Below are 27,669 nucleotides of genomic sequence, written 5' to 3'. Positions count from 1 at the left end.
TTCTACTTGCTGCGTTTTCTGGACAGCTTCTGCTGGTTGTTTTCCTGCAGCCAGAAGGTACTTTCTCATCAGTGTTTCACTTGTACTTGGAGTTTGGATCTAGGCGGCCTGTTTTTTCAGGACAGCAACCCCTCTTTGGCTGCGTTTTCCTCTCCGGTGGACATTCCCTTTTGTAGAGGGGGATTGTGGTGGTTCGGGCTTTGGTGGCACCCTTGGTACTTGTGGAGGACACTTCTTCTTCTGAGATTGTGTGTTTTTTTCTTGAGGAGAGCCCAAGCTACAGTCCTTGTTGATGCCTTTCCCTCTTGCACCCTCTTATAGCATATTCCCAAGCCCTGTGTGGCTGCCTTTTCTCTCTATTCAAATTTGCATTTTTTGCTTCCCTCTTCTGGTGGCCTCAAGGTTGGAGGTACAATCGACAGAAGCTTTTGCGTTTTTGCTACAGGAGAATTTTCGGGTGTTGTCCAACCTCTTAGGGTTGCGTTTTGGTGGGAGGAAGGGACCTAAATCAGCGTTTTCTGATTTGGACAGTTTTTTATCTTATGAGGTTTGGTCCTATCGGTTGGATCAATGATGATAGCTTCAGATTTGGCTCCCGTACCACTTTCTTGTTATTTCCTAGATGAGGCAGACAAGTTGGATGGTGGTAACTTTCAGTCATGGAAGTTGCAGGTTACTTCTATTCTCAGGGAGTATGGTTTGATGGAGTTTCTCTCGTACAAGAATCAGTGCTTGTCGGACCTTGCCTCTGCAGAGGATGTGTGGTGTCAGTGGAGTTAGACTGACGGACAGATCTATGGCTTTTTCCTCTTGAATTGTCAGGATTCGGTTCTTCGACACTTCATCTATGCTCGTGATGATGCTTCTACTTTCTATGTGTGGCAGTTGCTTTGTGACCTGTATGGTGATGCTAGTGATTGGCAGATGGTTTCTACTTCTGGGTGCTATGCAGCCAGTGATCTTATGGATACTTCTTTTGGAGATGTTCCTGCAGCGAAGGATAGTGGGCTAGTTTTGCTCACTGCATCTGAGGAGTTTGTTTCTCCTGTTGCCTTGCCTTCAGTTTTTGTGCATACTTCTCCTTGCCAGGATGATATATCTGGTAATGTTTTTGAGGAAGACAGTGGGCTATCTTTGCTCACAGCTTCTGAGGGGGATTTGTCTCCTATTGCTTCGCCTCCGACTCTTTCTTCGTCAACTAGTGACCAGGATGTGTTGCTGGTCCCTTTGCCTTCTATGGAGGAGCTTGCTTCTACGCTGTATGATGCTATTGAGGAGGCTAGTACTACTTCAGTTACCACTACTGTGAATGTTCCTATTTCCCTTACTCTGTGTGAGGATTCTGGATTGTGGTTAGGTGTGTCCGTGACCGTGCCTGGGGCACAGTGGTACTTCTAGGGATTGAAGGATTGGGATTTGGATTTGGTTGGGCTTGTGGAGTCCCAACATCAGTTTTCAGAGGGGGCAGTTGAGTTCTTACATCTGGCGATGCCGACCTTCGAGGAGGATGCTATTGTACAGCGTTTGGCTACTCTTGGTACAGAGTTGGAGCAGATGGACTCTATTTCTTGTGAGGGTATTATCTTCTTGGAGCTATAGGCTTCTAGGGATCTCTGTGGCACTATGTTTATATTTGGGTTTGGCATCGATATTTGGAGCAGCACGACGCAACCTACATGGTTGTTTTCTTCTAGAAGAGCAGTGTACCTGCCAGCTTGTTGTGTTGCTTTTGTAGCTGAGTTGCTGTGGAGATTGCTTGTGGAGCTCTCCTGGTACCTGTTGTTGCTGCATTCTTTTGTCTTTGACAGAGGATGACTTCTTCGGCTTATTGGAGTTTGTTTAGCATTTGGTGCTGAGAGGGGGTGTTAGCACATTCATCCCCAGTTTCTGCCCATGTTTGGTGTCCTTTGGGTCCCTTTTGCATGGCCCTTGATTGTGGGTTGGCCACCCCTTATTTTGTATATTTTTCTAGGATTTTTCCCAGCCTGTATGGTTTTTTCCTAGTCGGCCAGCCAGAGATGTCCAGTCGGCCAGCTTATGTAGTTTCAGTCGGCCAGCTCTCCCCACCTATAAATAGGTGGGCTGGCCTCTCACCTTTTCATCTTGTCTTGTATCTTTTGCTCCCTCACTTATGAGACTACTTGTGTCTCTTGCTTGGGACTGTTTTTCTTTAGTATATTCAGCATAGTTGCTTCATATCTCTCTCTCTCTCTTGCACTCTCTATTCAGGAATCAGCACACTCTAGTGCCCTTTTGCTTCCCTCTGTCTCCTCCTGTGGTATAAGCTAGGACCCTAGATGGGGGCACCATACAATAGTGCAGGTGTAACTAGAGTATCAAATAGCCAACGCTTCGTTCTCGGCTCCTGAAACTGTATCTATGAGCATTGCCTCTCTAGCAAGCCAAGGGTTGCATATCCCCTCATCAATCTAGCTTCGGCCGCCTTCCGCATCGAGAACTGGGGTCCAACAAAAGTGATCCCAAGGTATACATATGAGGTAACATACTCCATAGGCTCTCCACTGTATGTAAATTGTACTGCAGATCTACTTATCCACTGTGAGGAGGTGTTAAAGATCATGAGCTTGGTCTTTCCAAGGTTCACAGTGAGGTCCCGATCCTCGCAAAAGGCCTGTAATGCATCCAAATGCCTTTGCAGCCCCTTTGGTGAATCAGAAATAAGAACAATAACATCTGCATACAAGAGGATCGGTATCAGGGCTCCTGCCAAATGTGCTCCTGGTCCTCCTTCTCTGTCTATGTAATCCGAGATCTCGTCAATGTATAGACTAAATAGAGTAGGAGACAAGAGGTAGCCGTGCTTCACCCCGATAGTGCTATGTATGATCTCTGAGTCACCTCCTGGAGCCCATACTCCGTCTGTGTGACTGACTCATGTAATGATCCCCCAAAGCATCTGTGTTGGCACTCCCATATCCTGCAGTCTCCTCATCAGTCTGGCCCGTGGGACAGTATCAAAAGCTTTGCGGAAATCCACAAAGCAGTAGTATATCCGATGCCCGTGAGCTCTCCCGTGCTTTGTTGGGTGTTGGACTCACACACTCACACACACAAACCTGCACATTAGGGTTAGGTGCAGGGTAGAGAAGCTCACACACAGAAATGAGAGAGAGAGAGAGAGAGAGAGAGAGAGAGAGAGAGAGAGAGCCAAAAGTGTGGTATCCACAAAATGCAAGTCAACCCTTGCATGTGTGCCACATCCATATAATATAGAAGTACAAAATATTATATGTTAGAGTGTCCTTTCACACTTGATGTCCAAGGGGAAAAACCACATGGGAAAAAGTGCCCTTGGTTAAGCCCTGTTCACACATAGCACTACCATAAGTGAGCATATGCCTACAAATCCCCCCTGTAGTGGAAGTGTGAACCTGTACAAGGTAGCAGATCACTCTCTGTATGAGAGTAAGCCCAAAGCTTTGCGGAAAGCTTCAAACTTTTTTCGAGGTAAAGCCTTTGTGAATAGATGTGCAACATTATCCTGTGTAGGGCAATAAGATAAACTGATCTCCCCTGCGTGTAGCCTCTCTCTGACATAGTGATAATGAATCTCTATGTGCTTGGTACGTGCATGAAATACTGGATTTCGTGCCACGGCCATAGCACTCTGGCTATCAGTGAGAATGGTGGTGGGTGTCTGCTGTGCTGACACTTATGAAGATCAGCCAATGGTCTCCTCAACCATACACAATCTACTGTAGCTGTAAAGATTGCCCTGTACTCAGCCTCACAAGTAGATGTAGCAACAGTGGGTTGCTTTTTACTCAACCAAGATATGCATGAACTGCCAAGAAAAAAACAATTCCCACTGGTGGATTGCCTGGTATCATAATCACCAGCCCAATCTGAATCACTGTATGCATAAAGCTGCAAGCTGCCCCCCCTGGGATAGAACAAACCAAGATCCAGGGTACCCTTAAGATAACGAAAAATGCGTTTGACTGCTTGCCAATGCTTTGTGCCTGGGCTGTGCATGAATTTGCTCAACAAAGACACCCCAAAAGATATGTCTGGCCTCGTGTTACCCAAGTAAATGAGGCATCCCACTGCCTGGCTGTAAATGCCGGCCTCAAAAAGGCTCTCCAATATCATGCATAGTAAGCCGTACACCTGGTTCTACCGGAGTAGAAATGGGCTTACATTCATCCATGTGAAACCTTTTTAGCAAACTTTTTATGTACTTAGTTTGCTGCATAACAATGCCATCATCTGTATGCATAAACTGTATGCCGAGATAGTAGTGTAAAGGCTCCAAATCTGACATATCAAATTCAGCTTTCAAATCAGCTTTGAAATCTGAAATTTGTGCTTTGCTAGTACCTGTAATGAGCATGTCATCTACATACAAGATGACTATGAGAATATCGGCATCGGTTTTCTTCACATACAATGTGCTTTCAGCTGGACTATTCTCATAACCTTGGCTGGTTAGATGAGCATGTATCTTATCATACCAAGCTCTTGGAGCTTGCTTTAACCCATACAATGCTTTGTGTAGCCTGCATACTTTATGTTCCTCACCAGGAACTACAAAACCAATGGGCTGATTTACATATACTTCCTCCTGTAAATCCCCATTTAAGAATGCAGTTTTGATGTCCAGTTGATGCACTTTCCATCCTTTATGGGCAGCCAATGCAATCATTGATCTTATTGTGGTCATTCTCGAAGTAGGAGCAAAAGTCTCTTCATAATCTATTCCCTTTTTCTGGGAGTAGCCTTTAGCCACAAGTCTTGCTTTGTACCTGTCGATAGTACCATCAGACTTTCTTTTGACTTTGTACACCCACTTTGTTCCAATGACATGCTTGCCTTTAGGCAATTCCACAAGATCCCATGTATTGTTCTTCATGATAGAAGAAATTTCAGCTTGCATAGCTTGCAACCAATGCTCATTCTCATGTGCTCTTCTGAATCAAAGAGACCACCCATTGCTAATGCAGACTCCCCACGATGTATATTCAAAGCATGGCTGGAACTAGCCCTTGTTCTACCTGTGAGTGGAGCTGCAAGTTTGCTTTCTTGCAAAGTTTTCAGCAACCATCTTGGCACTGACTTGGCTGTGTCTATGGCTATTTGCTCTTCCCTGACAATATCTTCCACTTCTTCCATAGAAGGGGGCTGAATGGCTGGCTGTTCCACATGTTCTACATAAGGATTTTCTTGTGTAGGGGCTGGCTGATCTGAATCCCCCCTAATTGCAATGGGTAAAAGTCCATCAAACATGTCCTGTATGCCCGTATCATTGCTTTTATACAAGCTGTACATGGGCTGTTCTGAATTTTCAGCAAATACCACATCTCTACTGACAAAAATCCTTCGTGTAGTTGGATTATAAAGACGGTATCCTTTGCTCTCATTGCTGTAGCCCACAAAAATGCATTTAATCGCTTTGTCATCTAGCTTTGTTCGGAGTTGTTCTAGCACATGTGCATATGCCAAACACCCAAATGTATGCATATAATCCACTGTTGGCTTTCGGCTATACCAAGCCTCAAATGGTGTTATGGTTTTCAAAGCTTTTCTTGGACACCTGTTCAACACATGAGTTGCACACATTATAGCTTCCATCCAAAATTTGTGAGGCAACTTTTGTGCTTTCACCATGCATCTTGCCATCTCCATGAGAGATCTATTTTTCCTTTCAACTACACCATTCTACTGCGGTGTATAAGGCACAGTACATTGGTGTTTGATGCCCTTTTGAAGCATATAATCCTTGAATGCATTTGACATGTATTCTCCACCTCTATCTGAGCGGAGTGTTTGGACTTTACATCCACACATATTTTCAGCCATTGCTACAAAGTGTCGAAAGCATGTAAACACATCTGCTTTCGCTTTCAAGGGGTAAGCCCAAGCAAACCTGGAGTAGTCATCAATGAATGTGACGAAGTAAAGATGCCCCCCTATGGATGGTGTCCGCATTGGACCACATACATCACTCTGTATGAGCTGTAATTTACTTTTAGCTCTAACAGCTCCATCTTTGGGGAATGGTTTTCGTTGCTTCTTTCCCAAAATACACCCCTCATGTCACGTGCATCCCGCACTTGGATGCCACGTAGACATTTCTGTACAGAAGGTGCAGGACCTGGGATGGTGAACTGGTCCCATGTGAGCCCAGTCCGGGACGAGTCAGCCAGGGATCCATCTCAGTCGTCCGAGGTCAGGTGTGCATTGTCCTGCACATGAGTCCAAGGTCAGGTGTGCACTGTCCTGCACATGAAACAGTGCCAGTCCGCGCTGTGAGTCTCCCTCTAGAATGATGTCAGTGGTTCTGTGTATTTGGTATGGTACTGGATGCCAGATCACTGAGTAGATTATGTTTAGGACAAGGGGCCAGCCCATAGGGCTACCCCGGATCTGAGTGGGGGCACGGGAATGGTGTAGAACCACCCCCATGAGGGCCAGGAAGGCCTAGACTGAACCCACCAGCCATGGAGGGGCTGTAGGACAGCCCTAGGGCACAGATCCGGCAATCTCCAAGAGATTACAGCCTTTATATGGCTGTAGGGCATGTATGGGGCAGCCCATACAGGCTGCCCAGCCCTGGGATTGTGGACAAAAGATGTGTCCAGCCCTTCAGAAGCAGGCGCCTGATGTCCAGCCAACCAGGAAGAGATGCGCAGACATTATGGGATTTTTCCAGCATTTTTGGGGATTTAATTCAGCATTTATTGCTGAATTTACTCAGTCGTGGGAATATGATGCTGGCTGCCTGTTTATCAGCTGGCCGACTGCTCATGATGGGAAGTATAAATAGAGGAAGCCACAATCCCATAATTCATCTCATAATTCACCAAGTGCTCAAGCAAACAAGGGCCAGGACAGCCAAGAAGTTGCTAACGCAAAGGGGTGAAGGACTGAAGGTCAAGGGCAGGATTTTCCAGCCAAGAAAAGGTCAAGTTTTCTGTATTTGTTTTCAGATTTACATCATTCTAATAAAGCAAATACACCATCCGTGGTGGGGGCCCTACAGAGGGTAATTGGGACCCAATACTGTGTCCTCTCCATCTCCCCTTTCTCTCTCTCTATTTTCTGCACATCTCCTTTCAGTTTGTGCGTTAATTCCGTCGCGAAAAGAGTGCTGATTTCTGAGTTTTGAAGTACCGATCCTTCTCCGAAGCTTCCGCATATTACAGTGGTATCAGAGCCTACTTCAAGGACAAAGATTCAGCAAAGAAAACCGGAAAATTTTTTCGCTCGTGTGGTTGGTTTTTAGACGCCGGTGGACTACGCCTTTCAGAGTGACTCCTGTCCCTCGAAGGACGGTTGGTTTTTAGCCTCCGGAAGCCTCCGGAAGTCTCCCACACAGATAGTGGATGGTCAGATTGCGTTCCGGAAAGGAATTGCATTTTCCCGCTATGGCGAGTTTCGGCGACGAGAGAGAACCAGAACCATGGGACCAGAGTGCACCAGGTAGCCCAGCTAGGGCACCCGGCTTGAGTGTCACAGACATGTTCCAGCAGATGATGCGAGCAATCGCAGACCAGACAACCAAGTTGGATGAGCAGAAGGCGCGGATTTTGGCTCTGGAGGAGCGTTCTTGCTCTCCAGCGTCGCGTTTTCCATCTCCTCCTCCCTCTCCTTCCGTATCCCAGATACCAGATCCTCGTCACAGGGACCCTCTCGCGGGGTCACAGCCGCAGCCAAGCTCCTTGCTTGAGATGCAGATGCGTGCATTGGAGATTCGACAACGAGAAGACGACGCCATGCGACGAGTGGAACACGAGCGTTACCTCAGAGCTTTGGATGCTAGATTGACGGCGGCGGCGGCGCCCTCGAATCATTTTCTCGAGAAAATGAATTTCAGTAAGTATAATGGTAAACTCGATCCCACTACTCTTTATTCATGGTTACATCAATTTGAAGCTTACTTTGTCGCAGTTAGGAAAACAGATACTGACAAAGTGATCTTAGCTAGTTGGTACTTGGAAGGTGAGGCCATTCCTTGGTGGACTCAGTGGGCTCATGCCCACACCAGAGCAGGTATGGCAGCTTATGTGTGGGATGAGTTCGTCCGCGACCTTAAGCAGCGGTTTCTACCGCCCCACTATCTTGAGCGACTCGAAGACGAGTTCAGGGGAGCGCGTCAGAACGCGCAACCAGTCCTTCAGTTTGCCAATAAAATTTCGACCTTGTGTCTGCAATTAGGCTTATCTGATACGGACAAGAAAGGGCAGTTTTTGTATGGCCTGGACACGCAAATCCAATGGGAGGTGCGTATGTTTAGGCCAGCCACCTTTGAGGACGCACTCTCGCTTGCGCAAAGTGCAGAAATGAAACACAATGGTGGCAAGCCCAAGACTTCCCAGCCGGCTTCTCCCAAAGGCTAACGCCTCGGGGGGCAAAAGCCAGAACCAGACGGGGTCTTCCCCAGGACAGAGCCTGGGAGCCTTTGGATCCAAGAACTCGAACAATGCGTCTAAGCTTACTCTAGACCAGAAAGCGGAGGCAGGCAAGACAGGTGGCAAGTTGAGTGCTGAGGAGCTTTCTGAGTACAAGAAGGAGGGTAGATGTTTCTTTTGTCACACAAAAGGACATACTTCTCGGGATTGTCCGAAGAAGCCTCCAAAGGCCGCCGCCGCCTCCACAGCTTCCGTGGTGAGCACAGCTCCCACACAGACCCCAGGGGCTACCCCTAGTTCTTCAACCCCTGGTGCTTCAGTTGGAGCAATTATTAGTCGGGAGCTCGAAGATAAGCAGAAGGGCGCCCATGACCAGGAGTATGAGCGCAACGAATTGCTCAAGTCCTTTGGCTACATAGGTGGCCAGAGAGTCGTTGTCTTGTTTGACAGCGGCAGCACGGAGGATGTGATCACGGAACAGGCCGCTAGGCGTGCCCGTTTCGAGCTGACTCCGGTGGACAAACAAGCTGAGGGTTTTAGCACAGGTATGACAACGAGCGTCAAGTATGAAGCTCTAGGTGCTAAGTTAGTGATTCAGGGCATAGAGTTTGTGCGTGACTTTATGGTTGCCCCTCTTGTAGGAGCAGACATAATTTTGGGTATCCAGTGGTTTCACAAGTTTCTTCCTGATGTCAAGTGGGACAAGCACACGTTCCAGATCGATCGGAATGTGTCAAACACCCCGGTGACCATTAAGTGTGAGCCAGGTATTTCAAACTTTCCGCTCATAGGCCACTTGCAGGCTAAGCGAGCAGTCAGGAAAGGCGCACAGTGTGCGATGATTTACATCCAGACAGCCCAGACGGTGGCCAGTGCTTCCGAGAAGTACTCGGTTCTCCATGAAAAGTTCCAGAAGATTTTTCTTCGGGACAGTCTCCCTCCCCAGCTTCTCCCGTCCAGACCGGAGGATCACAGGATTGACCTCCTCCCAGGCTCGGAACCCCCGAGCAAGTTTCCGTATCGCCTTTCTAAGGCAATGGAATCGGAGTTGGACCGCCAACTCCAAGAATTGTTGCAAGCTGGCTTCATCCGCCCCAGCGTGTCGCTGTTTGCAGCACCGATCTTGTTTGTCAAGAAGAAAGATGGATCTTCCCGGTTGTGTGTCGATTATCGTGCACTCAACAAGCCGACTATCAAGAGCAGATTCCCGATGCCTCGAATTGACTATATTCTCGAGAGGCTGAATGGAGCAAAGGTGTTCTCAAAACTGGATTTAAAGAGTGGGTACCACCAGGTACGGATTGTTGAGGGAGACATCCCCAAGACAGCCTTCCGTACAGAACGGGCCCACTATGAATTTGTGGTTATGCCATTTGGATTGACGAACGCCCCAGCTACATTTAACCGCATGATGATGCGTATTTTCCGGGAGTTGATTGGAGAGTGTGTGTTCATATTTCTGGACGACATACTCATATTTTCAGCTACAGTTGAGCAGCATGACATTGATGTGGAGAAAGTCCTTAAGTTGCTGGAAAGCAACGAGCTCTATGTCAATGAAAAGAAGTCAGAATTTTATCTGTTCCAAGTACACTACTTGGGATATATAATTAGTGCCGAAGGCATTCGACTTGATCCGGCTAAAGTGGCCGAGATTGTTAATTGGGAAGTACCTCAGACCGCTTATGACATTAGATCATTTGTGGGTATATGCCAGGCATATTCCACCCACATTGACAAGTTTTCTGATCTCTCGGCAGACCTCACCGATCTGCTAAAGGGAGTGAAAACAAGAAGGCAAAAGATTCGAATGACTCCACGAGCGTTGGAGGCATTCCAGAACCTCAAAGTGGCTTTATCAGAAGCGCCTTGTTTAGCCCTTGCCTCGTGGGACGAACCATTTCAAGTGATCACCGATGCGAGTAACATCGCAATTGGAGGTGTATTGCAACAGAATGGTCATCCGGTAGCTTACATGTCTCGTAAGTTACTGCCCGCCGAAAAGAACTACTCAGTCTATGATCGTGAACTCCTAGCAGTTATACAGGCCTTGAAACATTGGAAACATTTCCTGTATGGCCGTGACTTCGAGGTTCGCATTGACCATCAGGCATTCAGACGATGCCAAGTGCACAGTGGAGTGATCGACAACACCGCTGGAGTCAGATATTCCAGCAGTTCGGTGGCATGATTGAGTACCTTCCAGGAAAGGCCAATCCAGTGGCCGATGCTTTGAGCAAGAAGGGACAAGTATCTGCGATTCAGACCACTAGACTTGACCTTGTTGGTACAGGACTAGAAGACATGAAGCACACGTACGCGGATTCCGAGGAATTCGGTACACAGTGGGAACAGGCATTGGATGCCACAGGACCATGCCATTTTCTGATACGCGATGGTTGGCTTTTCTACAAAGGCCGACTATGTGTCATGAAGTCATTCCGGACAGCTCTTCTCCATGATGCCCATGACGCCATTACAGGTGGTCATAGGGGCATGAATTCGACTCTGGAGAAATTAGAACGGCAATACTATTGGCCAAAGATGAGGCGTGATGTGTTTACATATGTACAACGCTGTGACATTTGTCAAAAGGTGAAAGCTCCTCGTGGAAAGAAGATAGGGTTGTTACAGCCTTTGCCAATTCCTGAGGGTCCTTTCCAGGACATTTCGATGGACTTTGTCACAAATCTGCCTCCCAGTCCGAGTAAGCGTAATACACAGTGTTTAACTATTGTTGATAGGTTCAGCAAATTTGTTATGCTTATTCCTTGCAGGGCCAATGTGACCGCCGAGGATGTTGCCCAGCTATTCATTCGGCATTGGTACCCGATTGGCGGGATTCCTAGGACCATAGTGTCAGACCGAGATGCCAAGTTTACCAGTCATTTTTGGAGGGCATTGTTTGATAATTTTGGTACTAAGTTAAATTTTTCTAGTGCATTCCACCCTTAGACAGATGGCCAGACAGAGATATACAACCAGTTGGCCTTTGATGTGCTGAAGTGTTATGTCCACGATCAGCAAGGTAAGTGGGAATCGTTTTTGCCTTTAGTTCAAGCTGTTTTGAATGACTCTTTTTCTTCAGCTATTGGAAGGACTCCATATGAGGCAGCGTTTGGAAGGCCTTTCCAGTCGTTGTTAACCAGGACTTCGTCTTCAGTACCGGAGGCGAACAGAGTGACGGAGTCTTACTAGGAGATCCTAGAGTCCGTTAAAGACAGATTGGCTAAAGCGCAAGAGGCCTACACTCGAGAGGCCAATAAAGACCGAAGGGACATGAAGTTTTCGGAAGGGGATTGGGTGTATCTTCGGATTATGAAGCACAGATTGAAGCAGGTGGGCAAGCGATGCCCAAAGTTGTCTTTCAGGAGCTTCGGGCCATTTCCCATCCGGAAAAAGATTAATGAGGTGTCTATGCAGTTAAAGCTACCTCCGAGTTGGACTATGCACGATGTATTTCATGTCAGTTGGTTAAAGCCATATGCAGGTCCACCCCCTTCAGAGGTCAAAGACGAAGCGGAACCAGACATTATTGATGAAGCAGAAGTAATGGTTCCAGAACAGATCCTTCTGCACCGTTTCAAGCATGGCTCAGGCCGAAGACTACGACAGTTTCTCACGAAGTTTCAGGACCGAGGAACTCAAGAAGCGGTATGGCTCGACAAAGAATTTTTCGAAGACTATCCGGCATTATTGACGGATTATTTGGAGGCTATGCAGCTTCCGTCAAGTTAAGCAGAAGGGGATGTCACGTGCATCCCGCACTTGGATGCCACGTAGACATTTCTGTACAGAAGGTGCAGGACCTGGGATGGTGAACTGGTCCCATGTGAGCCCAGTCCGGGACGAGTCAGCCAGGGATCCATCTCAGTCGTCCGAGGTCAGGTGTGCATTGTCCTGCACATGAGTCCAAGGTCAGGTGTGCACTGTCCTGCACATGAAACAGTGCCAGTCCGCGCTGTGAGTCTCCCTCTAGAATGATGTCAGTGGTTCTGTGTATCTGGTATGGTACCGGATGCCAGATCACTGAGTAGATTATGTTTAGGACAAGGGGCCAGCCCATAGGGCTACCCCGGATCTGAGTGTGGGCACGGGAATGGTGTAGAACCACCCCCATGCGGGCCAGGAAGGCCTAGACTGAACCCACCAGCCATGGAGGGGCTGTAGGACAGCCCTAGGGCACAGATCAGGCAATCTCCAAGAGATTACAGCCTTTATATGGCTGTAGGGCATGTATGGGGCAGCCCATACAGGCTGCCCAGCCCTGGGATTGTGGACAAAAGATGTGTCCAGCCCTTCAGAAGCAGGCGCCTGATGTCCAGCCAACCAGGAAGAGATGCGCAGACATTATGGGATTTTTCTAGCTTTTTGGGGATTTAATTCAGCATTTATTACTGAATTTACTCAGTCGTGGGAATATGATGCTGGCTGCCTGTTTATCAGCTGGCCGACTGCTCATGATGGGAAGTATAAATAGAGGAAGCCACAATCCCATAATTCATCTCATAATTCACCAAGTGCTCAAGCAAACAAGGGCCAGGACAGCCAAGAAGTTGCTAACGCAAAGGGGTGAAGGACTGAAGGTCAAGGGCAGGATTTTCCAGCCAAGAAAAGGTCAAGTTTTCTGTATTTGTTTTCAGATTTACATCATTCTAATAAAGCAAATACACCATCCGTGGTGGGGGCCCTACAGAGGGTAATTGGGATCCAATACTGTGTCCTCTCCATCTCCCCTTTCTCTCTCTCTATTTTCTGCACATCTCCTTTCAGTTTGTGCGTTAATTCCGTCGCGAAAAGAGTGCTGATTTCTGAGTTTTGAAGTACCGATCCTTCTCCGAAGCTTCCGCATATTACACCTCACATACATGTCTTGGTGGAGACTCAAGAGGCGGCATATTATCAACCATATGATGCTTCTGCAAAAGCATGAAACTCTGAAAATTTACATGCCCAAAGCGAGCATGCCATAGCTTTGCATCATGCATAGCAGGAGTGTGGGCAGCCACTGTATTTGCATCATAAGTACGCTTGTCATAGCTGTCCAGCTTATACAAGCCTTTGTATCGTGTTCCAGAAGTGACTATTTCATAACCCTTTGATGGGTCTTTTACCAAACACTTCCCATCTTCAAATTCAACCTTTAAACCTTGGTTGTTTATGGTTGAGACGGAGAGCAGATTTTTCTTTATCCCTGGAACATACAATACATTTTTTTTTTTCCGAGAAAAGATCCTTTCATTAGTTATATAAAAACGCCCGTAGGGCTACAAAAGATCTCTCCTGCTCATAAGAGAGAAAGAGCAGTGAATCCAGCAAGGCAGCCCGGGAGACTCTCCCTAGGTGCTGCAAAATACAAGCATTAGTACTAAGGACTGAAGGGCTAAATCATACAATAGGGGGGGGGAATAGCCAAACAGGTGGCCTGTAATGCCAACGGGGGGATCCCGTGTGTAAGGTGTAGAAGGGGCCGCTGCGCCAGGAGGTGTGAAAAGCCTGGCGCCGCAAGATCGCCTCGTCCGAGTCGCCCCGGATGCGGTCATACTGTCCTCGCAGGGTGTGGATCAACTCCTGCCAAATCCCCCGTACAGTCTCTGCTGCTGGCTCCAGTCTCCCCTCAAAGGCCGTGAAACACCGGGCCCTCCAGGTGAACCAGATGGTAAGGCTGCTGAGGAGCTCCCATCGTAAATCCCTCTCCTGTGTCCAGCTGGCGGACGAGAAATCCGGTGCCGGAACCAGGCGAGGCTGGCCCCTAATAAATCTGATGGCCTGACTGCCCTGCTCCATCTCATAGCCCATAGCAGGCCCTGACGAAGTCGACCAAGCAGCGGCGCCCCACGTAAACATACCCTCTGGAGAGAGGGGGGCCAGAATACGCAGCATCCGCAGCCAAATCTGCTGTGCCTGAGGGCAGTCCCAAAGGCAATGTCTCTGTGTCTCCATAGGGTGGCCGCATCGAACGCAGGCCGCCGGAAGACCGCTGTAAACAAGCCAGGTGCCAACTGCTGAGCCCCTGTGGGCGACCAGCCACCACTGAAAAGCCGAGATCCTGCGGGCCTGCCGACTAGCCCAGAGCCGAGCCCAGCAGTCCTCCAGGAACTCCTGTGAGAGTCCCTGCAATCGCCAATGCCCCGCTGCCGCTGGAGAAACCGTCCTCCTCGCCGTCAAAATATGCCGTCCCAGCCGAACAGTATACTGGAAAAAGGTGATCTCTGTGGCCTCAAGGGATGCATAAGGATCATGCCACTCGTATTCCCCGGGGTCCCACTATAGCCGGGCCAAGGGGCGCGCTGCATATGCCCATATGCGCCAATCCGGGAGCACATCAGCAGGGTCGGGGTCAATATGCCACTTCCGAGAAGCGGCTGCCACTACCCGAATCCTCTGAAAGGTGCACTCTGCAACCAAAGGCGACTCCACCTCCACTCTCTGGAGTCTACCCTCATCCTGAATCTCATAGTAGAGGCATCTGCCATCCTCAGTGCTAGCTCTGACAGCAATCAGGATCTCCAACTGTGTAAAGGCTCCCATCCACCGTGGGGCCACTGGCTCGAGAGGCGTGAACCACTCCTCTGTGAGAGCCTCCTGTATATCATCCCTCATAATCAACCCCCCTCTGAAGTGACTCAGTCTCTCCACCTGGATCTCCTCTGGTAGACTGCAGAAAGCCTGCCAGTCTCCAAAACTACGAGCTGGGCCTGCCGCTGAAGGTCCCCAGGCTAGACGAGGCCGAGAACCCAGCATATGACCCTGCTCCGTGCGAACCGCTGGGCTCCAGATGAGCGGCTGCCTGGCCCGCTCCTCAACACAAGAAGGAGGCCGCTGAGAGAGCCCCGGTCTCAGCAGCTCCCAAGCTCTCAGGATACTCAAGGCAAATTTGTCCTCCCATCTTCTACTAAGGCCTGTCCTCCTCATCTCTATGAAGATCCAGCGAATCTCTGGTGCCCAAGTACCCCCTGCAGGGGGCGCCCGAGCTTGCAGTCGCTGCAAGAGGAGCTCTTTCCACGGCTCAGCGCCTGGAAGCAACCCCCGAACAATAAGCTTCCCCAATAAGGCTCTGCTCTGATCGACTGGATCTATAATGCCCAAACCGTCCTGAGCCAGCGGAAGTGTAATAACTACCCATGCAACCTTTGCCCGAGCTGGCTGACCGTCCCGCCCAGACCACAGAAAGTTCCTGATCAGCCTCTGTACCTGGCTGATGCAAGAGCTCGAGAAAATCCAGCAAGACGTAATGTACCACATGGTCGCTAACAGCACCTGATTTGCCACCACCACCCTCCCAGCCAAGGATAGTCGAGCTGTACTCCAATATAGTAGCTTCTTCCGAATGCTCAGAAGAAGCGGGGCAATCTGCTGCTCAGGCGACAAATCGAGGCCAATCTGGCATCCCAAATACCGCACTGCTGTGCCTGGAGGAATCCATCTAAAACCGGGGTCCGGGCTCCATGCCGGAGTGGGAGCTCTACTGATCCAAAAGGCCACTGTCTTGCGCCAATTGATCAATGCTCCCGAAGCTGCACTAAAAACCTGGAGCGACTGCTCAGCCCGAATAAGATTGGCCTCTTGGCCATGCAAAAATAAGCCCGTGTCGTCTGCAAACTCAGCATCAAGCAAATCTTCCCCCCGGACTAGGAGCTGAAGTCCTCTCAAACCAACCTCCTCTGCCGTCAAATACATACTCATAGCCTCCGCAAAGAAGAGAAAAAGGAAAGGGGCGAGAGGACACCCCTGACGGACTGATCTGGTCAGCTCAAAACTCGGCCCCCGTCCTCCTGCAATCAGCACCTGGCTGCGAGCTGTGGAATACAGAGCTGCCACCCCTCTGATCCATCCTGGCTCAAAGCCCAGGCGAAGCATAGTGCCCTCTAAGAATCCCCAATCAACTCTATCGTATGCCTTCTCAAAATCGAGAAGCATCACGACCAAGTCCTCGCCAAGAAATCTAGCTCGGGCCGTCGCCTCCCAGAAAGTAAAGATGTTGTCAAGGATACTGCGCTCCTTGACAAATCCTGTCTGAGTAGCATGAATCAACTCCCCCAGGAAGGGCTGGATCCTCAAACTCAAGGCCTTTGCTAAGACCTTGTAGACAGTATTGAGGATCGTAATAGGCCTCCAATGCCGAATGTCATCTGATACTCCCTCCCCCTTGGGGATAAGATAGATCAAGCCCTCTGAAAAGCTCTGCGGCATCACCCCAGTGTCCAAAACATGCTGAAAGCCCCTGCGGAGGCCTGGTCCCAAGAGGTCCCAATAGCGCATAAAAAAGGCCGGCGTCAGTCCGTCCTCCCCTGGGCAACTATGTTGCGGCAGGACCCTCAAGGCCTCGGCAAGCTCAATCTCTGACACTCCATCCGGTCTACTAAGCTGGCGGACTCCTGCTCGCGCATGACGGGGTCCAGTGATCTCAAAAAACTCCCCAGTCACTCTATCACCAAGCTGCGTCCACTGAGAGGCCTGACGACGATAGTAAAACTCATGTCTCTGCTCCTCTACCTCTCTAACCTCCTGACGTGCCTGGCTCAGCTGGGACGCCACCCACTCACATGCAGGCTGCTGCTCCTGAAGGCGCTGTAGCGAAGCAAGGCTGCGTCTCAGCCGTTGCTCCCGCTCGCGAATCTCTCCCAGTCGTGTCAAAGCTGCAGCGTGTAGAAAAGAGCTAAGATCAATGAGTCCCTGGGCACACTGGCCCGTTGCATCCTGGTCAGAGCACTGACTATCATGCCAGATCCTCTCAATGTCCTCAGCAAGACTGGGATCTGCAAGTACCCTCTCTGGGATCCTCAACTGCAAGCTGGGCTCCCGTGTCCCCTCCTCCAATGTCAATATAACTGGCGCATGATCTGAAAATGAGGTGCCAGCGAGAATGCCGACGGAGCCCCCTCGCTCCCCTAACCAGTCGCCCACATAAAAGCGATCAATCCGTGATAGATTAGTCCCTCCCTGCCGGCGATCCGACCGAGAGAAACTAAGACTGTCCTGAGATCGGGAGAAAGCCCCATGCTGCCATGCATCAGTGATCCTCAGTGACATGCAAAACCGGTCCCAAGCTGCAAGCTCCGTGCCGTGCACTGTAACATGACTGCCTCCCACCCTATCTGCCGGGTCCTCAAGCATGTTGAAGTCTCCCCCAACACACCAATGTGCGGCCTCTGGCAATGCATCTGTAACCTGAGTCCAGAACTCTGCTCTGGCACTAGCATGATTGGGCGCATAGATGTTAAGCACACCCAATAGCTCATCATGCATCCTCAGAATGACATACTGTGCTCTACCAGGCACAATGATCCCTCGATCCACAATGGCCTGCCGCCATACATCTGCAATAACCATGCATACTCCTCCCTGTCCACCCAAAGGACCAAACCCTGCTGACCAAAAAGTGTCCCATCTACCAGGCATCACCGAACCATATCTTCGGATCCTGCTCTCACCCAAGTGGTGCTCCTGCATCATCAAAATGTCAATGCTGCCACCAACCAGGCATCTCTGAAGCTCCTGCCTCAAGCAACCTCGATAGCGTATAAAGTGTGCTCCGCCAAGGCCCTGTACATTCCATGAGATGATCCTCATGGATGCCCTGCTGAGGTGGATGCTGTCTCAGCCGTACGGCGGGCCTTCGCAAGCGGCTTGGATGGAGAGTAGTCCCCATCCGAACGGCTGCGAATCTGCCCACCCGGTGTACTGCAAGAATCCCGGATCAGGCGCCAGTGGCTGTGGCCCACGGCGACTGCCTCCTGCTCTGACAGAGAAACCTCGTGTATACTCACATATCCAGGGTCACGTGCCAAGTCTGCCACTATGCGCACGACCAAATGTCGAATCCCTGAGGTGTCCACACTCCCGGGATCCAAGAAAAAATGAGCCAACTCCCAAAGTCGGCCTATCACATCTGTCACCTCCAGATCGCTCATGTGGTGAGAAAACTCAACTGCCTGAGTCTTCAAAGTGCTGAGAGCGAGCTCTAGAGTCCACTCCCGGTCACAAGGTCCACATAGAGGGAACGAGAAGGCCACCGCTGAGTCTAGTGCCTCCTCCCCGCGGGCCGGAGGTATCACTACATGAACTCGAATGGGTGCTGGCTCATGGGGGCCCTCTGCTCCAAAAAGCCGTGTGAAGGTATAATCAAAGGCCTCCGAGCGCTGTCTAATGCCAAGGCGACTCAGCCGACTGCGGATAGATGAAATCCGTGAGGCCCTAATCGGCATAGGTCTCCTCTGTGATGCTCGAGCGAGGTCAGTGCTCAGCGCTCTCCGGGCTGCAGGTGAGCGCCAGGGAACTGCCAGGGCCTCCCGGGAAGGTGAGGCGGGCGGAGGGGGAGGAGGGGGAGGCGAGGGAGGTGGAGAGGGAGCCGCTGCCGAAACCGGAGCGGGGGCGGGAGGAGGCGATGGTGGAAGCGAGGCGGTGGGAGGGGACGGGGGTGGGGGGGGTGAAGGAGGGGGAGCTGGCATCTCCTGGTCCTCGGTCGCTGCAGGGGTCTCCTCCTGAAGGGGAGCAAAGCTGTTCCTCACGGGAACCCAGTGAGGCTGAGACTGCGGCTGCTGCTGCAGCGGTCTCTGGGCGTGCTGCTGTGGCTGTCTCCCTCGGCGGCGCCCCTGTCCAGGCTGCCACTCCGAGGTCTCTGTGGCCTGAGCAGGTGTCCCGGAGGCAGCCTGCCGAGCCGAATCTGTGGGCGGGCCATCAGTAGCCTGCTGCTGTGGTGAGGGTCGAGGTCTCCTGCGAGGGCAGGCCTTGGCCAGATGACCGACCTGCCTGCAAATGAAGCACTGGTTCGGGAGCCCCGAGAACTCCACTCTCTGATCTATCCACCCCCCCCCTATCCTAGGTAGCTGAATGACCTTAGGAAGGGAGGAGATGTCAGACACCAACACTCTGACCGAAGGTAGCCCAGCTGCTCTGGCCACCACTGAAGCTGCTGAGGGGCCCGTCTCTAGTACCGAGCCCACCAATGCTCCGAGCCTGGAGAGGAGCGGAAGATACTCCCGGCGGAGACCAGGGAAACAAACTGTAACATGGAAGAGGCGCTCTCCCTGCTCCGCCGCTGCTGGGTCAAATCCATGCTGCCAAGGTCTGAAAAAAGCCCGAGCACCCCTGATGTCAAGGGGACTCATGGCAAGGACCTTGGCAACGCTCTGGGCGGCCTCGAACTCGATCTGATAATGTCCCCGGCCCAGAAGCTGTACATCCAGGATCTTGCCCACATCTGCAAGAAGGCGGGCCTGAAGAAGATCCCTGATCTCCCCTCTGCTGGGGCGAGTGCCGACTATACGGCAGATGGTGGAATGAGCTTGGAGGCGTTCCACCTCTGCGGTGAGGCTCGCTTCCTCTTCCGGCGAAAGAGAAAGCCTGATGGGGGTGACCTCAGGGGCGGGCGAGGGGGCTGCTGATGAGTCCCTCTGAGGCGGGGCGGGAGGAGCCTCCATCAGAGTCTGAAGCTGCGGCGAAGGCGGGAACCTGCTGGAAACGAGTTGCACACAGAGAGGCGGAATACGGAGCGAAAAATGAAATCAAAACCCCCAGGGGGCGGAAGCAAGAAAAGGAGGGAGGGGGGGGGGAGAGGCGAAAGAGAGAAAACCTAAAAAAAGGGGGGGGGGAGGGCAGGGGGCTGCGCGCAAGAGGGAAGGGCGGAAAAAAAACCAACTGGCGGAAAAAAAACAACTGGCGGAGGGGGGGGAATAAGCCGCTGCAGAGAGGAGGAGGGGGCGAAGACAAGGGGGGGGAGGCGTAAGGGAGAGGAGGGCGGCGAGCAAAGCTATGGGCAGCAGCGAAGGCAGGCGGAATGGGGGGGCGCAGCAGCGGATGTAGACGGGGGGGCTAAACGACAGGCGGCGGGGGTCAAAGAAGGCGGGGGACAATGCTGGCGGCGGGCAATGCAGGGAAGGCGGAGAAGGAGGAAGCGAGGAGGAAACGAGGGGGCGAACAGGCCGGGAAGGTGAAGGGCGCAGTGCAACAGCGCGAGCAGGGAGAGGTGGGCGGGAGCTTCAGCGAGTGTCTTGGTTTCAGTGTGGTTCCATACAATACATTTTTCATACATATATTGGCACCATTGGCTGCAATAAGTATGACATTGCCAATTCCCTTTACTGGATATGTAGTATGATCTGCACATGATACAGTGCGGCCATTTGAAGCATAAACCAAGTGCTGAAATACATCTTTGCATGAAGTGATGTGGCTCGAAGCACCACTATCAAAATACCATGATGCATTCTGTCTGTCAGATGCAATGCAAGACATATGAGTGTCTGAAGCACTTGGTGTGTCACTAGTGTATGTGACCAAAAAAGTGTACTCTTCCTGGATTACATTAGCTGATTGCTGTGCTTTGTCATCAGAAGAGTCTGCTACTGCATTGCCTGCTTCTTTCCTTTTCTCTTTTGCAATCCGCTTCCTACATTCACTGATGTAGTGTCCAGGCTTATGGCAGTAGTGACATTTGCCCTTCTTTTTGGGCTTGTTTGCATCCCCTTTGTCAGACTTTTCACCACCAGAAGAGGGCTGTCCATGACCAGCCTTGCTAGACTGTTGTCCCCCATGCCTAAAGCTTTTTGCTTTACCTTTATCCTTGGCTGTAAATGCTCTGTCTCCACCACGGTTGCTCGATAAGTTTGCTCTTGTTTGCTCTTCCTGCAAGAGTAAACCCACCAGCTCTTCAAAAGTGACGGGATCAGCACCTCCTCTCATTGAGAGGTTGAGAGAGGTGTGAAAGCCCAAGTAGGAAGGCGGTAAAGAATTAAGCGTGTTGGTGACCATCTGTCTGTCTGGGATAACCTCATCAATGTTGAGCAATTGTTCCTGCAAATCTTTCACTTTGGTGAGATGATCTGCCATGGAGTCACCCTCATCCATAGAAAGAAGATCCAGTTGCCTCTTCAAGTTGCCTCGTTGCGTACCTGATACATTGCTTCCAATGTGTCCCATGCAAGCTTCGATGTCTTGCAAGAACGAATGTGCGGAATAATAGTCCTTTTCACTGAAAGGGCTATCAATGACATGGCATGTGCATCTCTAGAGTCCCATCTCTTCTGCTCTTGTGTGGGAGTAGGTTCTACATCAGGAGCTCTTTGAGCACCTCCCCTTTGAGGCGTGGCTGGCTGTATGGTAAGTGGGCGTGTGTCATCACCACACAAGATGCCCCAAAGCCCTTTGGCTACCAGCAAATTACGGATCATGAAACTCCAGAGGGAGTAGTTAGATCCATCCAGCTTGTCCTCCTGGGTGAGCACACCAAATACATCTGTAGCATTCTGTGCCATGTCAACAAAATATACCTGCAAGCAAACCAAGCACCAATGTGCACTGCCAGGTAACCAAATGTCCTGTGCAAATGTATGCCTGCAAATCAAAGCAAGTGTAAACCTGCACCAAATTGTCCAATTACACACAATGTGTATACATACGCGACAAATCGCAGCTGTAATGCCCAATTACATGCTTCAATCAAAAATCCCCAATTTTTATGCACTCCAATCGCTTCAATGTGCATCTAATTGGCCAATTTTCACAAAAGCCCCAAATTTCTGCAGATGAAAGAGGTTCAATTTGTTGATTTTGACCTCAATTTTGAAAACCCCCAAATTGCAATTTTCAATTTTGCATCAAATTGAGAAATCCCCCAAATTGCACCTGCAATTTTCCTTTGAATTTGACTTGCACAGACGTGTCTGCAAAATCTGCATATGACTTGCACTAGAATGGCTGCAAAATCTGTATTTGTATTTGGACGAAAATGTGCAGGAAGAATACCTTTGGCAGCACGTGTGAAGCAGGAGCACACGGGTGAATAGAGTTGACGTGGAGAGGGTGAGGATGGGCAGCTGATGAGGAGTCGTCGTCGTTGCAGCTGGGCAGCCGACGAGGAATCGTTGCAGCTGGGTAGGTGTCGAGCTAGGCGGAGGGTGCGAACAGCGGGCGGAAGTGACCACGGCGCTGGAGTCGCTGGCGGCGAACAAAGGTGACGAGGCAGGCGAAGGCGGCAGCGCTGTGGGCTAGCACGGAGGGCGCAGGGGGGCCTGGAACGGGCTGGCTGCGTGCGGAGGTCAGAGCAGGACGGCGCGGGCGCCGTGGGAATGGAACAGCAACGGGCGACGGCGGGGCCGGGACGGAATGGCGAGGGCAGGAGCGGACCGGAGCAGCTACGACGGAACGGAACAGAACACCAACGGACGAAGAATCGACGGCCGGACGGGAGCGCTGACGTGTGGTCGGCGGCCGGAACGTAGCAGCGTCGGAGCGGTGCTGGGCGCCGGCGGTACTGGGCGCCGGCTGGAGAGGGAAGGGGCGCCGGCTGAGCGGTGGTGGTGGGCTCCCCACTAGTGCCGCCTGTTTCTGGTGGCCGAACGGTGGAGCAACGACGAAACCGACGGACGGAAACAGTAGTCCGGCGACGGAAATCCACAGTCTGTTTTGACGGAAATTCGCAGGCTTTCTTCCAGCAGCAGAATTTCAGGGCCAGCTCCCTGGGAGCTCCCAGCTCTGATACCAATTGTTGGGTGTTGGACTCACACACTCACACACACAAACCTGCACATTAGGGTTAGGTGCAGGGTAGAGAAGCTCACACACAGAAATGAGAGAGAGAGAGAGAGAGAGAGAGAGAGCCAAAAGTGTGGTATCCACAAAATGCAAGTCAACCCTTGCATGTGTGCCACATCCATATAATATAGAAGTACAAAATATATTATGAGTGTCCTTTCACACTTGATGTCCAAGGGGAAAAACCACATGGGAAAAAGTGCCCTTGGTTAAGCCCTGTTCACACATAGCACTACCATAAGTGAGCATATGCCTACATGCTTGCCCCGGTGCTTGAGTCTCTGCTCCTCGGACCATATGTGATCAATAGATGATCCTGTGTAGAGTGAGATATGCTGTGATCAGCTAATGTTGATACCCGCCTCGGCAAGTGTGACCGCTCCCTACAGGAGGCCTACAGATTGGAAGACAATATACACATATTTAGAACACTTAATGTAACTGTTATTAAACAATGGAAACAACATCAGCAACACAAATACTGGAAATACTAAAAAAACAAATGACACCAGCACTAGGGCCGAAAGGGCCGCCCCCTCCCTCAATACTTTTTTGTATTTCTTGGAGTATTTATATTTGTACAAGTGTCACGGGCCTGACAGGCCAGATTTCTCCACAAGGGAGTGAAAACAACCAAATAAAACTGGTTCAAGTCGATGAAGAGGTGTTGGTCGGAGTAGCCCCAAATCACAGGCTCATTCCCACCTTCACTGGGTGTACACTTGCCTTTCACTGGTCTTCCGGGACCGTGCACAAACGGGCACGCCCGTACTAACGCAGGCAACAGTGTACACCGCGGAGGGAACATTTCCCGGCTCTCCCAATTAAGCTTTGTACTTGGTTTTTTCTCATACCCTCTTGACCTTCACTGGCTCCTCTATAAATGAGGGCACGGTCAGGGCAGTCATGGTAGAAACCTCTTTCCAATGATCCTCCAGAGTGTATGCAACTGGAGAAGAACTTACCTGCACAAAGCTTGGAATAACAGCATTTAACTTGAATTATTATCTGAATTTGAGATAAAATATTGAAATAAATACCTAGCATGGATTTTAATTCAAATCTCAGTAGTGACGACCATTTCCCTTGTATTGTACTCCCAAATGGAAGCTTCAACAAAACAACCAGCAGGTACACAAGACAGGTACAACAGGTACTAATGGGCAGCACACAAGCGAGTACTGCAGGTACACGTGGGCAGCACACAGGCGAGTACTGTAGGTGATACAGCAAGTACACAAAGCGTGGAGATGATAGGTGCAGCCAGGCGTGGCTGGGCATCAGGTACACCAAGCGTGGAGATGATAGATGCAGCCAGGTGTGGAGAAAAAACAGGTAGCCAAGCGTGGAGAGGCAGGCGGGTACAACAGGTGATAAAGATGGCAAGTCAATCCACCAACCCACACGTGGGAATCCGCATGCAAGCCTTTTTTTAAAGGTTATAAAACCTTAGTTTATCTAATTACTTTGGGCCCTCCCCACATAAGCAAGTGTCCAGCCCCTATTTAAATTGTGTGTGAACACAATACCTTATAAACATTAAAGTTCACTCAAGTTTATGGGTTTTACCATTTTAAAAGGACAAAATGAAAAATACGTACCACTTGTTCACACGCCACACCACCAAGTCAGCAAACAGCACTCCACGGCACACTGGGGGCGTCCTTGTCTAGTGTATTGGCACGGCATAATAGGCAGACACGCAAAAAAAGTCATGCAAAAACAAATTTATGCATGCAGGCATAAATGCATGTGCACAAATAATGGACGAAATCTCCCTTTCATGAAACTTGTACAGGAGGTTCTTGTCGGGCACAAAACTGGCACCACAAATATAAATAAATATGTCCTGGTCTTCCTATGGAGTGACAGTCCCATAGGTAAGACACCATCCTGGCCATACACGGGTGGCACCAACAGGCTCCCGTCTATACAGCACGAAGCAAATCACACACGGGTGGCACGAAATTGGTTCCCGTCCATGTGACGTAGCACTGGTCGCACACGGGTGGCACTGATCTAGCTCTCGTCCATGTGACACCATAAAACTGGCCCTTTCACATGGGACATTGGCCTGGCCCCATGTGAACATGGCACAAATCTGGCCGCTCTATGGAGTGACAGTCCCATAGAAGTGGCTTCAGAAATGGAGATGGACCAAATGGTGACAGCGAGAACCGATCTGATGGTGGAGTGAATGTCAGGCGTCTGTAATGGGAGCATGACATGTCGGCGGAGAACCTCACGAATCCGTCTTTGTGTGGTGAAGGGTCTTGATGCTCTGGGTCGGGGACATCTAGCTCGCAGAATGGATCAAGCTCTCTCACTAAGAACTCCTCTGGGGCGTGGAGCTGGAGTGTGGGTATGGGTGGTGGGCTTTGATGTCGTAGTAGAGGAACTGTTGTGGGCAATAGATTCCTATGTGGATGTATGTACCACAAACAAATCTACGATGGCTCTCTGTGAGGTGTCCTGTTGGAGCTGGGGCTGTCTCTCAGCATGCTGCCTCAACACTACATCCCCATTATATGCTTAGTTGCCCGGCTTACTATGAGATACGGGGAAAATTCCATTGCCTCTTTTAAGAGGGATTCGGACCACTCACACGGGTGATACAGTTTGAGGATCAGAGGTGCTTGGGCATGTACTTGATGGAGCTCAGACAACACAGGCCTCATCCTCTGCTGCTCCTGTGATGCAGACTGTGCATGTCCTCTCCTCGTGTGGGATATCCTCAGCTCTGCCAGTCTCTACTCTGAGAGAGAGAGAGAGAAAGAAAGAAAGAAAGAAAGATTTTATTGACGTCTTCCAAAAGACCGAACTCAGCCTATGAGACAAATCGGAGTACATGTATGGGGTATCCTCTGTCATCCCAACAAAATGAAAAAGTACTGAACTAAAAAGCTGAATCTGGGTGTGCAATAAGTACAATGAGTGGTGAAGGGGATGGAGCTCTACTACTAGGAGAATGCAAAGCTATATGCATGGAGTATACAATCATGATATGCAACCTAGCTAGCTCCATCCTGTACCATACTGGGGGTATAAAATGGTATACATCAATGAAGGGGGTGTCCACAGCTCCCTGAAGAACATGCCTGGGTGTGCTCTGAAGTGAGCCAGTCGCTCCGCACCTTCTCTATGAAACTGAGCTCTGATCTCTGTCATCTTTCTCTGGTATAGGCGTGGTGTCCAAAATCCAGGTGTCCTCTGTCTCCTGCGGGCTCTGAGTGTCTCTGCTCTCTGGAGAGAGAGAGAGAGAGAGATTGTCTTCAAAAGACCATGAGATCAAAAAGGTAGTACAATGTTTCCATGATCTAAGTACTGAATCAAAGGCCTTCTGGAAATACACAAAGCAGCAATAGATTTGTTGCTTTCATGCTCTCGCCTCCTCAATAATAGCCCTGAGGGTGCAGATGTGGTCTAGTGATGAGTACTTCTGGTAAATCTTACCTGACCTTTGGCCCTTTGTCTCCATCTCTTGGCTAAAGAGCTAAAATTAGCCTCCAAGACTGTGCCTTAAAAGCTTGGCTGAAGTATAATTAATCATGAAAATCCGGTAGCTACTGGGATCCAAGGGGTCTCCTGCTTTATTGATTGGGTTGATGGTATTAGTGGTCCAAGAGGAAGGAAACCCTCACATAAAGTCCTATTAAAGATGTTAGCAAGGATAGGACCCAAGTTTTTCCATCTGTGCGTAAAGTGCTCCATGTGGAGGTCCTCATGATCCTTGGCTCAACCATTATGCAGCTTTAATAGGGCTTTTATGACATCAGATGTGGTGAAGAAGGTTGTGGATCTTGTGTGATATGTTGGTAAAGGCTGGTTACATCCATAAACCTCCATGACCTCTGTGTGTGGGGATCTGTGATGGGCATGGGTGTTTTCTTCTCTTCAAGAATGCGCCAAGTGTCTGAGCTGTCCACACTTGAAAAGAGGCTGTACAACTTCAATTCATGCTTAGTCAAGAACGCTTGCTTTGTTCCTTCGTACATACATATTTACATACGTCCTGTATAGATATGCAAAAAGTGATGATTTGATTGGATGTAATAGCCTTCATTATCGCTGAATTTTCTGCCTTTGAATAAGTGACAGGAACTTTTATGCATAAAAATGTGGAATGCTAAGGTGACCGTCTGCTTTCCTTAGGTTTTAAAATTGCACTACTTTTTGTTGGAAACTATCCTGAACTTTTAGAGGGAAAATTCCTGTGTGTCAGGGTGCAAAGGTCTCTGAAGGAGGAAAGAGTGATGGTGTTGACCTGCTGGCATGCCCTATTTGTTTTGAGCCTTTGCAACGTGAAGTGCAAGCTAGTTCTAACCAGTAAGTCCTACGGCGTTTTCTGCTGTTGACAAAAATTAATACGGTAACAGGCAAGGTTATTTCTTTGAACTTTATAGCAGTCAATTTTGTGACACTAATAATTTAATCTGTTTGCAGGGCTGCCCTTGCATTGTCAAGATTCAAGTGTGAGAGATGCAAGAAGGTGTTTGCCAGTAATAATGTATATTTGGACCTTACCATCACGGCTGGGGTGGAGAACTATGAAGAACTGATGCAGCCCTCCACTGAGCTGTTTAGGTATGAGAATGCTTCTTCTTTTGAAAATGCTGCCTAACTAGAGTAAATCAATGACGCTAGTGTTTTGGTTGCTTCACATTGAGGATGCTTTATGAGCATGGAACTCTATATTGACTCTTATATGCGTAAGTGTGTTTAGTACTAATGTGCAAGGAGCATAGGCAATACTAGAAGGAGC

The 27,669-nt window shown here is 49.8% G+C and overlaps 1 protein-coding gene across 1 annotated transcript in view; it reads left to right on the top strand.

The window, feature by feature from the left end:
* Nucleotides 1-27,669, top strand: part of LOC147607390 (putative methyltransferase At2g41040, chloroplastic) — a 111,275-nt gene that overhangs the window by 15,522 nt on the left and 68,084 nt on the right. Inside the window, exons 2-3 of the mRNA XM_086790386.1 lie at nt 27,130-27,233; nt 27,351-27,491. Of these exons, the coding sequence (XP_086646512.1) occupies nt 27,130-27,233; nt 27,351-27,491 (245 nt within the window). The remainder of the gene's footprint in view (nt 1-27,129; nt 27,234-27,350; nt 27,492-27,669) is intronic.

This window comes from Cibotium barometz, chromosome 55 (assembly GCF_041138505.1).
Source record: "Cibotium barometz isolate CiBa-2024 chromosome 55, ASM4113850v1, whole genome shotgun sequence".
Taxonomy (NCBI): domain Eukaryota; kingdom Viridiplantae; phylum Streptophyta; class Polypodiopsida; order Cyatheales; family Cibotiaceae; genus Cibotium; species Cibotium barometz.
The sequence above is the reverse complement of the archived record's forward strand: the minus strand, read 5'-3'. Positions and strand labels throughout refer to the sequence as shown.